The following is a 15617-nucleotide window of genomic DNA, read 5'->3' as shown; positions in this document are numbered from 1 at the left end:
TTGATTATGATGTGTGAGTGTAGGTTCATTGATTATAAGAAATGTTTCCCATTCTGGTGCAGGATTTTGATGATGGGAGAGGCTATGCATTTGTGGAGACAGAGGTTATATGGAAATTTTTTGTACTTTCTGTTTAATTTTTTATGAACCTAAAACTGACAATTTTTTTTAAAAAGGCTATTAATTTTTTTAATTCAAAGTAGAGAATGGAACTGGGTGAATTCTCTGGGGTTTTGTTTTTATGTTTGTTTGTTTGTTTGTTTAAGGCTATTAGATTGAGGGCAGGGTACAGTGTGTTCCATGCAGGGGAGCTAAAACTCTGATAGAAATCTATAGTCTTTTGGCTTGAAGATTGGAGGACACAGATTAAGGCAGCCTCTGAGAAAGAATATTCCAGAAAAGAGATGATCAGAGAGGGAGAGCTCAGAGTTGGCATATAAGCTCTTTCTAAATCTTTGGCCTAGTCCTGAAATACATGTGCACAGGGAAGACTTGAAACAGCCCATCAAAGGCCAAAATAATTGATATTTTCAGTGCTGCTTACCTGACGGTAGACATATTTTACAGTTTGAGTTTAGCCGAGTTAACTGCTTGTTAAAGTAAAACAATGTCAAAATAACTACCCTTTAGAGGAACATAACCGAATTCAGGGTTTCCATAACATAACATCACCAATGTTTAGGATACAATTACAATTTTATTGATCTGGGAAGAAGACAAGGCCCGTACTCAAGAGATTAGATAGTCAGCAGAGACCAACCCTGAGATGATCCAGATGATAGAAATAACTAACTAGGACATCAAATTAGCTGTTAACTATGTTCAATGACATAAAGGAAAATAAGCTAGTAATGAATGAAAAGATAGAATATCTCAGCAGAAAACTATTAAAAATTGGATATTCAAGAATGGAAAAAATACAGGGGCGCCTGGGTGACTCAGTCATTAAGCATCTGCCTTTGGCTCAGGGCGTGATGGATCGAGCCCCGCATCAGGCTCCTCCACTGGGAGCCTGCTTCTTCCTCTCCCACTGCTTGTGTTCCCTCTCTTGCTGGCTGTCTGTCTGTCAAATAAATAAATAAAATCTTTTAAAAAAATGGAAAAAATACAATATCTGAAATAAAAATTTACTGGATAGACTTCTATAGCATTATTGTGATTATAGAAGAAAGATCCAGTGGATTTAAGATAGATCAGTAGATATTATTCATTTTGAAGAAGAGAGATAAACATTGGAAAAAAAATTAACAGAACCCCAGGGCCCTTAGGATGGATTAAAAAGTACCATAAGTGATAAATATGGGTAAGTATAAAAGACTTTTTTCCTTTGAATTTAAAACAAATTGTATTTTCTTATTTAAAATAGGAATTATTATATGTGGGTTTTATAAAGTATGTCGATTTAACATATGACAACTAGAGCATAAAGGTTGGAGAGAAGGAGAAAAAGATCCAAATGGTTGCATTCTTTTTGTATTTTATGTGATACGATGCAATATATATTATATGTAGACTAAAAAGGATGTGTAATTCATAAAGCAACCACTAAAAAATAAATACAAAAAGATAAAGCTAAAAAGCTAATAAATAAACTAAAAAGTAACTTTTTTTATGGGTGGAAAGATCATAAGTAGTTTTTATTTTCTTTTATGTTTCTTTCTATATATTTCAAATTTTCTAAAGTGTCCATTTATTATTTTCATAATCAGAAAAAAATATTGTTAAAAACAACTAGAATGTTCTGGGAGACCAAAAGAAAAGAAAATTTGGTCAGTTGCTACAATTTTATTATTTATTTATTTATTTATTTATTTATTTATGTTATGTTAGTCACCATACAGTACGTCCTTAGTTTTTGATGTAGTGTTCCATGATTCACTATTTGCGTATAACACCCAGTGCTCCATGCAGTATGTGCCCTCCTTAATACCCATCACTGGCCTATCCCAATCCCCCCCGCCCCGAAGCCCTCAGTTTGTTTCCCAGAGTCTGTAGTCTCTCATGGTTCATTCCCCCTTCTGTTTACCCCCCCTTCATTCTTCCCTTCCTTCTCCTACCGATCTCCCTGCTATTCCTTATGTTGCACAAATGAGTGAAACCATATGATAATTGTCTTTCTCTGATTGACTTATTTCACTTAGCATAATCTCCTCCAGTCCCATCCATGTTGCTGCAAATGTTGGGTGATCATTTTTTTCTGATGGCTGAGTAATATTCCATTGTATATATGGACCATATCTTCTTTATCCGTTTGTCTGTTGAAGAGCATCTCAACTCCTTCCACAGTTTAGCTATTGTGGACAATGCTGCTATGAGCATTAGGGTGCATATGGCCCTTCTCTTCACTACGTCTGTATCTTTGGGGTAAATACCCAGGAGTGCAATTGCTGGGTCATAGGGTAGCTCTATTTTCCACTGGTGAGGAACGTCCATACTGTTTTCCAGAGTGGCTGCACCAGCTTGCATTCCCAACAAAAGGGAGGGTTCCCCTTTCTCTGCATGCTTGCCAACATCTGTCATTTCCTGATTTGTTAATTTTAGCCATTCTGACTAAGGTGAGGTGGTATCTCATTGTGGTTTTGATTTGTATTTCCTTAATGCCGAGTGATGTTGAGCATTTTTTCATGTGTCTGTTAGCCATTTGTATTTCTTCTTTGGAGAAATGTCTGTTCATGTCTTCTCTCCATTTCTTGACTGGATTTCTTGTTCTTTGGGTGTTGAGTTTGATAAGTTCTTTATAGATTTTGGGTACTAGCCCTTTACTTGCTAAATATATTTATTAATATATAACTAATATATTAAATATATTTATATATATAAATTTAGACCCACATAAGTATGCTGAACTGATTTTTGACAAGGGTAAGCAAGCAGTTGAGTGGAGGAAGGATAGCCTAGCCTTTTTTTTTTTTTTTAACAGATTGAAAGTAATAACGGAGACAGTGGAATAACTAGAGTAATTGCTAGAGTAATTGGTTATCCATAGGCCAAAAAACAAAACAAAACAAAACAACAACAACAAAAAAACTCTTGACCAAAACCTTGCACCTTATACAAAAATTAATTCAAAACAGATCATAGATCTAAAGGTAAAAAGGAAACTAGAAAATCTTTGGGACCTAAGATTCTCAGACTTGAACTAAAAGCATGATACATAAGAAGAAAACTTGATAAAAAGAACCTCAACAAAATTAAGTTTTGCTCTGTGAAAGACACTGTTAAGAGGATGAAAAGGCAAGTTACAGATTAAGAGAAAATATTTGTGGACTACACAAAGGACTTTTATCTAGAATACATGAAAAACTCCTAAAACTCTACATTTTAAATAAACAGACTAATTAGGAAATGGGCAAAATCTATCAGCAAAAATTTTGTCAAAAATGATAGGCAGGGGCGCCTGGGTGGCACAGCAGTTAAGCGTCTGCCTTCGGCTCAGGGCGTGATCCCAGCGTTATGGGATCGAGCCCCACATCAGGCTCCTCTGCTATGAGCCTGCTTCTTCCTCTCCCACTCCCCCTGCTTGTGTTCCCTCTCTCACTGGCTGTCTCTCTCTGTTAAATAAATAAAATCTTAAAAAAAAAAAAGATAGGCAGATGGAAAAAATGCGAAAAATTGTTTAACATCATTAGCCAATTAGGGAGATGCAAATTATAACATGATGAAATAAAATACATATCTATTAAAATGTCTAAAATTGTAGAGGTTTCCTAAAAACATAGTGACCTAAAATAATTTTAAGTCCATGTGCCTAAGCTAAGAGGACTGAGAACAACAGAAAAATCTTTTCAAGATAAAGAAATTGATTGTATAAGATTAATACTAATAATTGTATTTATGTTAGCTAACATTATATAATACTTATTCTAAATCTAAAAGCCTGTATTAGCTATAAACTTTGACAATATTGCAAGCATTTTAAATAAAAAATACTTTTTTTTTTTAAATGCCGGGTTTTATTTGTCATCTACGTGAATATATCCTTATGGGGTGAGTTGATTCTGCATGGCATAGTTCTTCAATTGAAAAGTTGATATAAAAAAAATGAAACATTTTTATAAGAAGTAAAATAACCTCCTAATTCATAATCCTAATTCCTTTATCCTAACACAATTGTTTTCATTTTCCCATTTTATCTTCTAGTCCAACACATGCTCATTTATTTTTGGCATATTTTTAATCACAATATAAATGTGAATAAATATTCTAAAATGTAGTGTTTTTGGCGGAATTTTGTCACTCCTCCAAATTCATATACTGAAGTCCTAATCTGTATTTGGAGAATATAACTGTATTTGGAGTTAGGGTCCTTAAAGAAATAAATTAAGTGGGTGGGCTCTAATTTAATGTGATTGGTGTTCCTTATAAAAAAGAGGCAATTTGGAAACAGACCTTTACAGAGGGAGGAGTCTTGAAGACACAGGAAGAAGATGGCCATTTACGAGCCAAGAGGAGAGGCCTGGAACAGATCCATCCTTCATGGCCCTTAGAAGATACCAACCCTGCTGATACCTTGATCTCAGACTTTTTAGCCTCTGGAACTGTGAAAAAAATCAATCTCTGTTGCTTACCAAAGTACCAGCCTGTGGTGCTTTGTTACAGCAGCCCTAACAAATTAATAAATACCATGAACCCCATACACATTGCACAGCATTATTCCAGACACATTAAAATTCAGGTCTAAAATCAAAGTCCAAAACAGAAACAGTATTCCTAGAAAAGTCATTGCTCAATATTTTCTTCCTGACAAAGTATGTTGATTTTGAATAGCAGATATGAGTGAAATATTTCCTACCACTCTAATGAGTGGCTTTCTCTTTATGTAATCAAGATTTTTAAGTTCAAATGTTCGTAGATTAGGTTTTCTTAAACCAGAGCACACCTATTTTAATAAGAGAAATTTCAGGAAAAAATTATTTTTAGTGTAGAATCACCACACTAAAGGTAGACTATTTTAAGTGTATAATCAATTTGCTTCCATTCCCAAAGTACCTATTGATTGAATATCTCTTGAACTTTTAAAATTCACGTTTTGAATTAGGCTTAGAAACATAGTCCACATTTTTCATAAAATTGAAGGAATTAGGGATAGAATAGGCCTATTTGCTTATCGTATTTAAAATGTTTGCTTCTTTTGCTTGTGTATTTTTATTGCCTTATCTAGTCTGACATTAAATAATCTAGGTCTCAAAATGCTTGCCTATAAAGTGAAGGGTAAGGTAAGACAAAAGAAATATTCAGGATATTCAACTAGTATATCAGAAAACTATTTAGAAGTTTTGCTCAATAATGACTTTACTCATTTGGTAAGTATGTATTGAGCTCCTGTCATTTTTAGGACATCATTGTAGAAATTATGGATGGAATAAAAAATAAGTAAGATATTATCTCTGGCCTAAAATAACTTGCAGTCTAATAGTAGATCATATGTATACATATGATCAGTGCAGTAAAAATTGTGTAAATTGGTGCAAGTTCCAGGAAGATCTAGGTCACTTCCAGATTGGGTCAGAAAAGATTTCCAGGCAGTGGTAGCATATGAGCAGTGGCAGGCCAAATGAATGAAGTTAGGAGGACCTTCTTCATGGGGGTGCCGAGACAAGGGAAACACAAGGTGGATACAATGACCAGAATAAGTTAACCTGGCAGAGATCATAACTTCTGAACTCCAAATTGGGACACATGACTGATAGATATGAAGTTGTAGAATGATGAAGGTAGGATTGATTATTTGATACCAGAATTGCCAAACAACAAGGGATGTGTAATTTGCCAAGGGTGAGTTAATTCGCCTTCGTTGAGTTTACTCTCCTAATTCAATGTTAGAAACACAGCTCCTGTTAGTTTGGAAATCTTGCTGTACTTTTCCATGTGTTAGAATATATTTCACAAATAAATTTGTATTGCAGATTCTTATTCTTTTAATGTCAGATAGAAAGTCATGTTGACATGAGTAGTTATTTTAGAGACAGATAGTAGTGTACACTTAGAGAGTCAGCCTGCTAAACTTAAGCAGTATCATTCTGGCAAATGAAAAATAGGTGCCAGCATGTGCAGTGTCATTCTGACTTAAACTTAGACAGATATGATTAGGATATGGTACAATTTATTCAGCATAAGGAGCCACCTTTATGGATACAGAAATACCCAAGACTTTTTAGGCGTGAAGAAAAACTGCAACCTCCATGTTTCTTAAAACTCTCTTCTTTTAAAATTTTATGCACTAGTGTGTTAGCAGTTTTCCTCATACAAATGGGTGCATATCCATAAGTATTTAGAAGCATATAGTTATTTGTAGGAAAAAGATTCCCATATAAAGTAATCATTGGAATATAGTAGAACCTTACTTATTTGGTCTCTGCCAATTTATTTCTCCAGGTTTTCCATTTTTTTAAATTTATTTATTTATTTGAGAGAGAGAGCACGGGTGGGGTGAGGGGCAGAGGGAGAAGTGGACTCCCTGCCGAGCAGGGAGGCCAATGTGGAGCTTGATCCCAGGACTTCGGGATCATGACCTGAGCTGAAGGTAGACGCTTAACCAGCTGAGCCACCCAGGTGCTTCACCAGGTTTTGCATTTTGAGCATTAATTAAAAGTGAAGAAGTGCCAGACCCCTTGTGCCCATGCCCTGGATCTGTCTTAAAGGTCATGTTTTCTTCCAGACATACTTCACCCACAGAAAGACATTTTTCTTGTCTCTCTTTAGACCACATTCCTAATCCTATTCATCACCATCCTTTAAGGCATGTTCTCTTCTCTGTACTCTGTCTAGCCTACCACTTTACTTCTCTGTAACCACTTACTAGCCATATTGCTTCTGCTGCCATGTCTGTTTTATGGATCTATGATTCTGATTTTCACTCGCCCCTGTGGCTGCTATTTCTGCTGTGGTGGCTCCAAGACCAAGCCAAACTCCTCTGATACCCAGTCAGATGCTAGACCCATTACATGGCCCAGGATAAGCTAACCAAGGAAGGGGATGCCAAGTGAACTATCTGAAAAAACAGACTGTCCAGATTTTCACATAGATCACATCCTCATCAATTCAAATTAATAGTGATTGTACAAATTTTATAGTATTTTATTATTGTGTAGTTCTTTAAATATTTTAATACTGCTTTAAGATAGTAGTGCTGGAGAGACTGATTAAGGGAGAGCCTGATAATTATTCTGAAGGATAATATGCTCATGCATTTCTCACAAAATTATATAAAATTAGCACATTTAAATCTACATAATGCTATGAAGGCATATTTTTATGAAGCTTAATCTGAGTAGGTAGAATAATGACAAGTGATTGCTATAATGAAATTCTGGTCTCATTTTGAGGGCACAGAGTATTATTAGAATCATTAAGATATATTAACTAATACTTTCTGCCCATAAATTTATTAGTTTTAGACACTGCATCCTTTTATTCCTCTCCATCCCTACTGCCTTTCTTCGTAATTTGTATAGAATGTACCCTAGTTACTCTCCTAGAAATGCCACCCAACCAGCTCATGCTAGCAAATTTAAATTTACTTTTCTGAATCATGTTGCCAAGAAAACAATTTAATTTCAATAAAACTCAGAACATTATGCAGATATTGTGTTATTTATTTATGTGAGTATTTGAAAAGCAAGACAGATTGCCATTTAATACAATTTAAAGGCTAAACTACTAAAAGTTTTCATGCATCATTTAGCAATATAATCCTTTTTCTTATTTCTTTTTTCAAAATAACTACTAAATTTAAATTCTTTGGTTGGGTGTCATTATGCTGACAGAAAAGTCATCTTGACTTTCAACTATTAATTTTCTAAGAGGAAATAATCATTCTATGGGGAAATGATTTATGATTCAATTTTGTCTATTTGTAAACTTTGAATTTTCCTTACAGAAATAGAGATACTAAAGAAAAGTTTGACAGTGTCCCAGAGAAATAAGATATGCCTTGAAGAGGAAATGAAAAATCTGAAATTGTTGTCAGATGCAGCCATATTGAGGTCTCAGCAGATTCAGACATCCAAACAGCAGGAAGTAAACTTGCAAACCAGATGCCATGACTTGCAAAAAGAAGTACTAGGTAAAAGAGAATTATTTTTTGCTGTTGTTAGCAACTAGCCATAATAAAGAAATGTCTAAATTTTTATTTCTCTTATAAAAAATCTTGCTTTAATTAGTTTGTGTTGCAAATATGACTAATTACTAGTAACTATGTCAATAACCATGTCTGTGATCAGTGTTTACGATCTTCCCTTCCCATTCTGCTATTTAGAGTGATGAGACTTAAGTGAATATACTCTTTCATTTTCCCAAATGAAAATATTAAAAATTGTGTTTTGGGCACCTTGGGCAAAGTTTTAAATCTCTACCCCAGAGGAATAAGTGTCTTGGCACTAAGGCTATGGAATTTGCACTTTTCCATAAAGGCACTAGGAATATGGAAAATTGGTAGTCAGCAGCGTGATATAATGCAAGCAGTGTTTTAGCAAAATTAAGCTATTAGCAGTGATTGGAGGTGTTCCAAACATCAAGCAATTGGATCTAGTTAGCCATTTAGAAAATATCTTTGCTGGTAACCCAGGCCTAGACTAACTGTAAGAGTATTAAATAGAAAGGGAACTAACATTTTTTCGGTCCTAATATGCACTATGTATAAATTACTTCTGTCAGTTCCCACGGTGACCATGAAAAACGGGTATAATTATCCCATCTTGCAGAGGAATCAAGGCCTAGAAAGGTAACATGCCTGTTTTCACAAAGCTGGTAAATGGCAGGGAGTGAAAGCAAACCTAGTCAGATTCCAAGATTTGTGCTTGTCCCAGAATGTCTGTGGTCCTCTCTATGGCCACAGTGGGAAAGCTAAGATAGAGTCAAGATTGAGCAGACTACCCAGGACTAGGGAGATGAACACCTGACTGAGTAGCCAGGGAGAGAAGGAAGTCACAAAGGACTCTGAACCTCTTTTCTTGGGAGTATTAAATAATGGGAACATATCACAGACTAGGAAATCTGGAAAGAAACTGGTGTTGGAATGAAAAATAAGGACTCATTACATGAACTTGGAGCCGATATCAGATATTTTAATTTTCCCTTCTGTGGATTTATTCTATTTGTAGATTTTGCCAATTTTCTATTGCATTATTGGAATTTTCCTTGATAATTTTTAAAAGCAGTTTATAAGTATAGTAATTATAATTTATATTCATTTTTTTCTAATGTATAATTTGTCTATTGACTTTTTATGGTAAATTTCACTATATCAAAGTTTTCATTTTGATATGATGAAATTACTGTCTTTTATTATTTCTGGTTAGTTTTGGTTCAAATAGTGCCTCCCATTCTTAAATTGTACAGATAGTCTCCTGAGTTTTCCTACATTTAAGTCATTAATACATGTAATTTTTATTTTTTATATGGTGTGAGATGTGGGGGTCTAGTTTTATTCTTTGCAAATGGATAACCAGTTCTATCAGTATTATATATTAAATAATCCATCCTTTCCACTGAATAGAACTATCATCTGTCATATGTTAAAATTTTATATATGCTAGCATTGATTACTGTGTTCTCTCTTCTGTTCCACTAATTTATTAAACATACCACTAATACATATTCATTTGAATATAGTGACTTAATAACATATTCTCATAGCTGGTAAGTCTTTTCTCTCACCACTGTTCTTTTTAAATATATATTTGGAGGAGTTATTCTTTGATTTGAACTTTTTAAGATCCTTTGTTTACTAATAATCCAAAGACTCCAAATAGATGCCTAGTAACGTTTTTCTCTTCCAGTTTATACTTTTATTACATATTCACTAGCAGTTATTCTTCTACATAAACATTAAGGTAATTCATTTAATTCTAATCCCAACAGGGATTCTAGCTGGAATTGCATTATATATATATTCTAAGTTTTGGAGAATTGACATTTTAGTGACAGTAAGTCTTTTTAATATTATCAAAGTCTTCTCATTCAAGAATATAATATGTCCTTTTGTACCTTTAAATTTATTTATTTTTAAATGATTTCATAGTTTTACTTGAATATGTTTCTTTGCCATTCTTGTTAAATTTATGACTATCACGTTTTTGCATCTACTATAAATTGACTATTTTCTCTATTTCAGCTTCTTGATATTTGTTTTTTTGTTTTGTTGTTGTTGGTGCAAAAATGTGTGTTTATTATAGCATAGGGACAGGACCATGGGCAGAAAGAGCTGCACTGGGATTATGAGGTGTAACTTGTTATATACCTTTTAGTTAGTGGGAGTTAGGGATAGCCTCTAAGGAATTTGTGCATGTTAAGAGCAAGGTCTCCGGGATCTTGGAGGGCCATTGTTAAGATAAGTTTGCTTTTAGTCTTCAGTGAAACATCAACAGTAAGGCAGCCATGAGTTCCTTGAGGAATGTCACACTCTGCCTGTCTCAGGGATTTATCTGCAGGCTGAACATTGTAAGGAGACTGTTTTAGCTGCATTTCTCTTGCCTTTGTTCTCATCATTTATCCCCTGAACAGTTTTGACTCTTAAATTTTTAAGGTTGCTGAGGGTGAAAGGTTTTATCCTCTGTAACTTTTTCCGGATGAATATGGACATAGAGTTGTCCCTACCTAGTAGTCAACATTAGTCAGTTGGGGATGTAAGAGTTATGAAAGGCAGAGACAGCTGAATCCAAGGTACACAACATATATGAATCTCCTTGAGTAGAAAGGATCATCTGTCAGCTTGAAGTTATGGCACTGAAAGAGTCTTGGCACTGGGTGGAGAGACATTGGAAAAAAACAGCAAGACATGATTAAAATTATTATGAGAAAAAGAAGCCCAATAAAGAGACCTTTGATAGTTGACTAAAATCCTCCTCCAGTCCAGGAATTTAACCAATTATTAAAGGAGAAGGAGAGATTGTTTAAAATGCCAATTTGAATATATCTTTTAGCAATTCTGTTACATTTTTGTGATAATCTGGAATATATACATAGCATTCTGTTTTTATGATGGCACATGTTCACCCTGTATAGCAGTTAAAGTATCTAATGCCATTTTATTTTGGAGAACTGTTTTATTTCAGTGTTTAATAATGTGATGCTATTTTGAGAGTCACTTAAGGCCTTAGTTGTGGAGCAGGTGGTATTAGCCATCATATAGACTGTTTTGTTTAGCAAGCAACCAGATAATTAATAAGAGGCCCTTTTATAGAAAAAAAAGAAAGATATAGGTTAGTGGTTGAAGCAAATTACAAACTCAGTGTCTGAGTCTCCAGTACTGCCAGTGAGAAGAGTTTCAGATGTCGGGTTTGAAACATCCTCAGACAGACTGGGATCAGGCAGTGGGAATCAGATGAATTTTTCTGGTTTGTAATTTAAATGTCTCTGGTGATCCTTTTGAATGGCCCATAATGCAACAGGCATAAAGATTGTCTATACATGACTTTTGTGGCAATTTCTTTGAAGCTACCCTCAAGTTGTCCAGCATCAGTTTTCAGGGCTTTAGGAAAAAGAGCAGTTTTAATTAAGAGAATGGGAGAAGATCAGATATCTTGGTATTTGTTGATAGAATAAAGAAAGGCTATTGTTTTTTGTGTATTTGTCTTATATCCGGCAACTTTATAAAATCCTCATATTAATTCTAGTAATTTTTTACTAGTAGCTCTCGGATTTTCTAGTTCTACAATTATATCATGTGCTCTAACTCCCCTGATAAAGAGTTCATCTATTTTTTCCAGTGTTTATATCTGTTATTTTATTTTCTTGTCTTGTTCATATCTTCTTAAATTCCTTTGTACTGAGACTGTATTAAATAATAATGATGACATTGAGCATCCACATCTACTTCCTGATTTTAATTGAAATTATTTGGTGTTTTGCCACTTGGGATTATATTTGATGTTTTTGGTAAATATTTATTTTTAATTAACTGTTTTACTCCTATTCCAATTTCACTTAGATGTTTTATATGAAATGCTTTTGGATTTTGTTAAATGCCTTTCAGCATCTATATAATAGTATTTTTTTTCCCCGTTAACCAACTGGTAAAATAGATTAGTATTATTGAATTTCCTGATATTGAAGCATCTTTGGTCTCATGGAATAAGCCCTATGTCATTACTTTTTAAATATATCATTTGCTACATGGTTATATTTTATTTATAAATTTGGTACATGTATATTAATAAGTAGGATTGGTTTATACATTTTTCTTTATTGGGGGCACTAATTTTATCAGAGTTTTGTATTAAAATTAAGTGAATATCATAAATAGTCTTATTTTTAAATATTTTCTCTACCTATGGCTAGGCCTGGTTTCTGATTTTTAATCTTGTCTACTTTTGTTTTATCTTTTATAATTTATCAAGCTTGCAAAGCCTTTATTTTTAGTCTTTTCAAAGAGCTAGACTGTATTTTTTTATGCTTTCCATTACTTTTATTTTCCATAACATTACTTTTTACTTCTATGTTTATTAATTTCCTATTCCTAGTTTCTTTTTGTTTTGTTTGTATGTTTTTATTTTTCAGACTTCTGAAGGGAGTACTTAGTTCTTTTCTCATTTTTTTTTGTTTAATAATAGACATTTAATGGAATAAGTTTTCCTTTGAGGAAAATTTTCTCTATGTCATATTTTTAATATGAATTACTCTCCTTTTAAGCGCTGTCTAAATACTCTGTAATTTCTAATTTTTTTCCTTTGGTGAAAGGGTTATCTAGGAGCATATTAATTTCTTTTTTTTTTTAAGATTTTATTTATTTATTCGACAGAGATAGAGACAGCCAGCGAGAGAGGGAACACAAGCAGGGGGAGTGGGAGAGGAAGAAGCAGGCTCATTGCAGAAGAGGCTGATATGGGACTCGATCCCATAACGCCGGGATCACGCCCTGAGCCGAAGGAAGACGCTTAACTGCTGTGCCACCCAGGTGCCCCATAGGAGTATATTAATTTCTAAGTATAATTATTTGGGGAAGGAGGTACTTTCTTATTCTTTCCTTAACTTGGGGGTATTCTGACTAAATAATATGACTTACACGACCTTTTTGAATTTGTTAAGCTTTCCTTTATGTTGTATACATGATCAAGTGTTATAAATGTTCCTTAGAAATACAAAATGTAATTCTCAGCTTGATGAATGTAAGTGTATCTCAGCTAAATTTAGGATTCTTGGGTTCTTTTCTCTCCGTAGACTATAGATGCTCTTGACTTCTAGCTTTCAGTGCTACAAATGAGAAATCTACTGTAGCTCTGATCCTTTTTCTTTTAAAGATAATTCATTCTTTTTCCTGAAAGCTTGTTAGATTTTTCTTTCTTTTGTTTTTTCTCTTTTTTTCATTGGACTTCAGTTGGCTCACTCATAATTTTACAGTTTTACTCACAGTTTTACAAAAATACAGAATAATTTTGGGGGTTAAGCAGAAATTATAATGAATGTAAAATATCTAAAGAATGACTTTAAAAACACTATAAATCAAAACGGGATACACCCAAAGAGGTGTTTCGAGGGAAATGCATAGCTTTAAACGGTCATATAAGAAGGAAAGAACAAGCCCAAAGAACGTAGAAGAAAAAAAAAATAATAATAAGAGCAGCAGTCAGTGAAATAGAAAACAAAGAGATGATAAAGAAGATCAGCAAAATAAAGCATTGGTATTTTTTTTTAAACCAGCTAAGTAGACCTTTGGCAAGTTTGATCAGAAGATGAGAGAAAACACAAATGAAAAATATAAGCAGTGACTACAGATAAAGAGTAAAAAAATAAAATAGAAGTGGATGCTGTTAACAACCTTACACTAACAACTTTGAAATCTTAAATGACGTAGACATACTATTAGAGAAATATATCTTACCAAGACTTACTCAAAACAATTAAATGGTCCTATAACTATTAAAGAAATTGGAGCAATGTCTTGTCACAGAGAAAAGACCATATTTTTTTACATGTAAGTTCTACCAACTTTCAAAGAACAAAAGATCTTAATTTTATACAGTATTTTCTAAACTACTGAAAACTGGGGACTATTTCCCAACTCAATCTACAAGGCCACGGCAACACTGTTAACCAAAATCAGACAAAGATATTAAAAGAAAGGAATATTATAGGCCTATTTATATTATGAATGTCAATGTAACAATTTCAACTGTATGATATTTTAAAAAAGATTTTGAATCACCTGAGTGTATTACCTATTTATAAAATTAAATAAAGTTAAAAATAAAATAAAACTCTGAATGCCACGCTACTTAGGAGGGCAAATTTAAGACACATTTGCTAAAATATGCATTAAACACTTATAAATAACTTTCTTCAAAGTGCAAGGTTTTGGGGCACCTGGGTGGCCCAATTGTTTGAGCGTCCGACTCTTGGTTTTGGCTCAGGTCGTGATTTCAGGGTTGTGAGATTGAGCCCTTCATCGGGCTCTGCACTCAGTGTGGAGTCAGCTTGAGACTCTCTCCCTCTCCCTCTGCCCCTGCCCCCTGCCCTCGTGCCCCACACCAACCCTACTTCTCTTAAAAAAAGAAAAAAATGCAAGTTTTCCTTCAAAACAAAGATTATCATTCTTGCCTCTCTTTCATTTCATCCTTTTAATCTGGCTTAGAAAATAAGCAGTTTCTTTGAATATTATGATTTCTTAGAAGAACAGTAAAACATTAGAGAATATGATATCTTATATTCTTTTAAGAAACTATAACATATATATTACCTGCTTCCCCCACCTCCTCCTCTGGTCCTGAATACTGGTTGATCTTGGAATGAATTCTCATTACTTCTGTTACTTGGTGTCAGTTGTTCTTGGGTCAAATCTTGGGAAAAATATATTTTAAAAATAGTCTGAAAACTAAGAACCATGTTTGGCCACCTAGCCCTAGCATATTTGGAATATGTTATTATAGGAGTGTGTTGCAGTTGTAAAAAATGGCAGTGTATATTTTCAGAACGGAATAGCAAATTCAGATGGTGAATCAGATTTTAAGGTAAGGATCATTATTAACAAATGGGGAAAAGCAAAATTATGTGGTAAGTGGTATAGGAATAACTAAAACAAAATAAATCAAATACTCCAAAATCAACCTCAAAATAAGTAAGAAAAAAAAATAACAGGAAAAACTAGTACCAAAATAAGTATACAGAACTTACCCAAATCATGGAGGGATAAAGCAACATTTTAAAAAATTACAAAGGTTAAGATAGACAGATTTTGCCTATAAAAAATATCAAATCTCTGACTGTAAAAACTGCCAAACAACCTAAAAATAAAAGATGGACAAAAGATGTGTGTTTCATAGATGGTATGCAAAGAGTTACTATCCATACCATATAAAGAATTTATTTAACTATGTGTGAAAACTCCCAAGACCCCAAGCAGGCAGATGGTTGAAAAACAGAAACAAACACAGGAAATATAATAAACACAAAATGCTTGATCACTAATAAATAAACAAAAAAATTCACCTTTTTAAAAATTAGTACAAAGACTTCAATGATGAAGTTTCCCTTCATTTGATGACAAAAATTATGTATTTTTATAACCTGCAGAAATGTTTGCGATCAAGTAATCTCCTTCTTGAGAATCTATGCTTGGGAAATAACAGAAGAAGAAAAATTATTTTTATGTAAAGATCATATTTTTAATAGTGAATGATTGG

At 33.6% G+C, this 15617-nt stretch overlaps 1 protein-coding gene across 1 annotated transcript in view; it reads left to right on the top strand.

The window, feature by feature from the left end:
• Window positions 1–15617, top strand: part of LEKR1 (leucine, glutamate and lysine rich 1) — a 174328-nt gene that overhangs the window by 81056 nt on the left and 77655 nt on the right. The window contains exon 8 of the mRNA XM_034663981.1: window positions 7880–8065. Within this exon, the coding sequence (XP_034519872.1) occupies window positions 7880–8065 (186 nt within the window). The remainder of the gene's footprint in view (window positions 1–7879; window positions 8066–15617) is intronic.

Source organism: Ailuropoda melanoleuca, chromosome 1 (genome assembly GCF_002007445.2).
Source record: "Ailuropoda melanoleuca isolate Jingjing chromosome 1, ASM200744v2, whole genome shotgun sequence".
NCBI classification, from domain to species: domain Eukaryota; kingdom Metazoa; phylum Chordata; class Mammalia; order Carnivora; family Ursidae; genus Ailuropoda; species Ailuropoda melanoleuca.
Note: the sequence above shows the minus strand (reverse complement) of the source record. Positions and strands in the feature narration are given on the sequence as shown.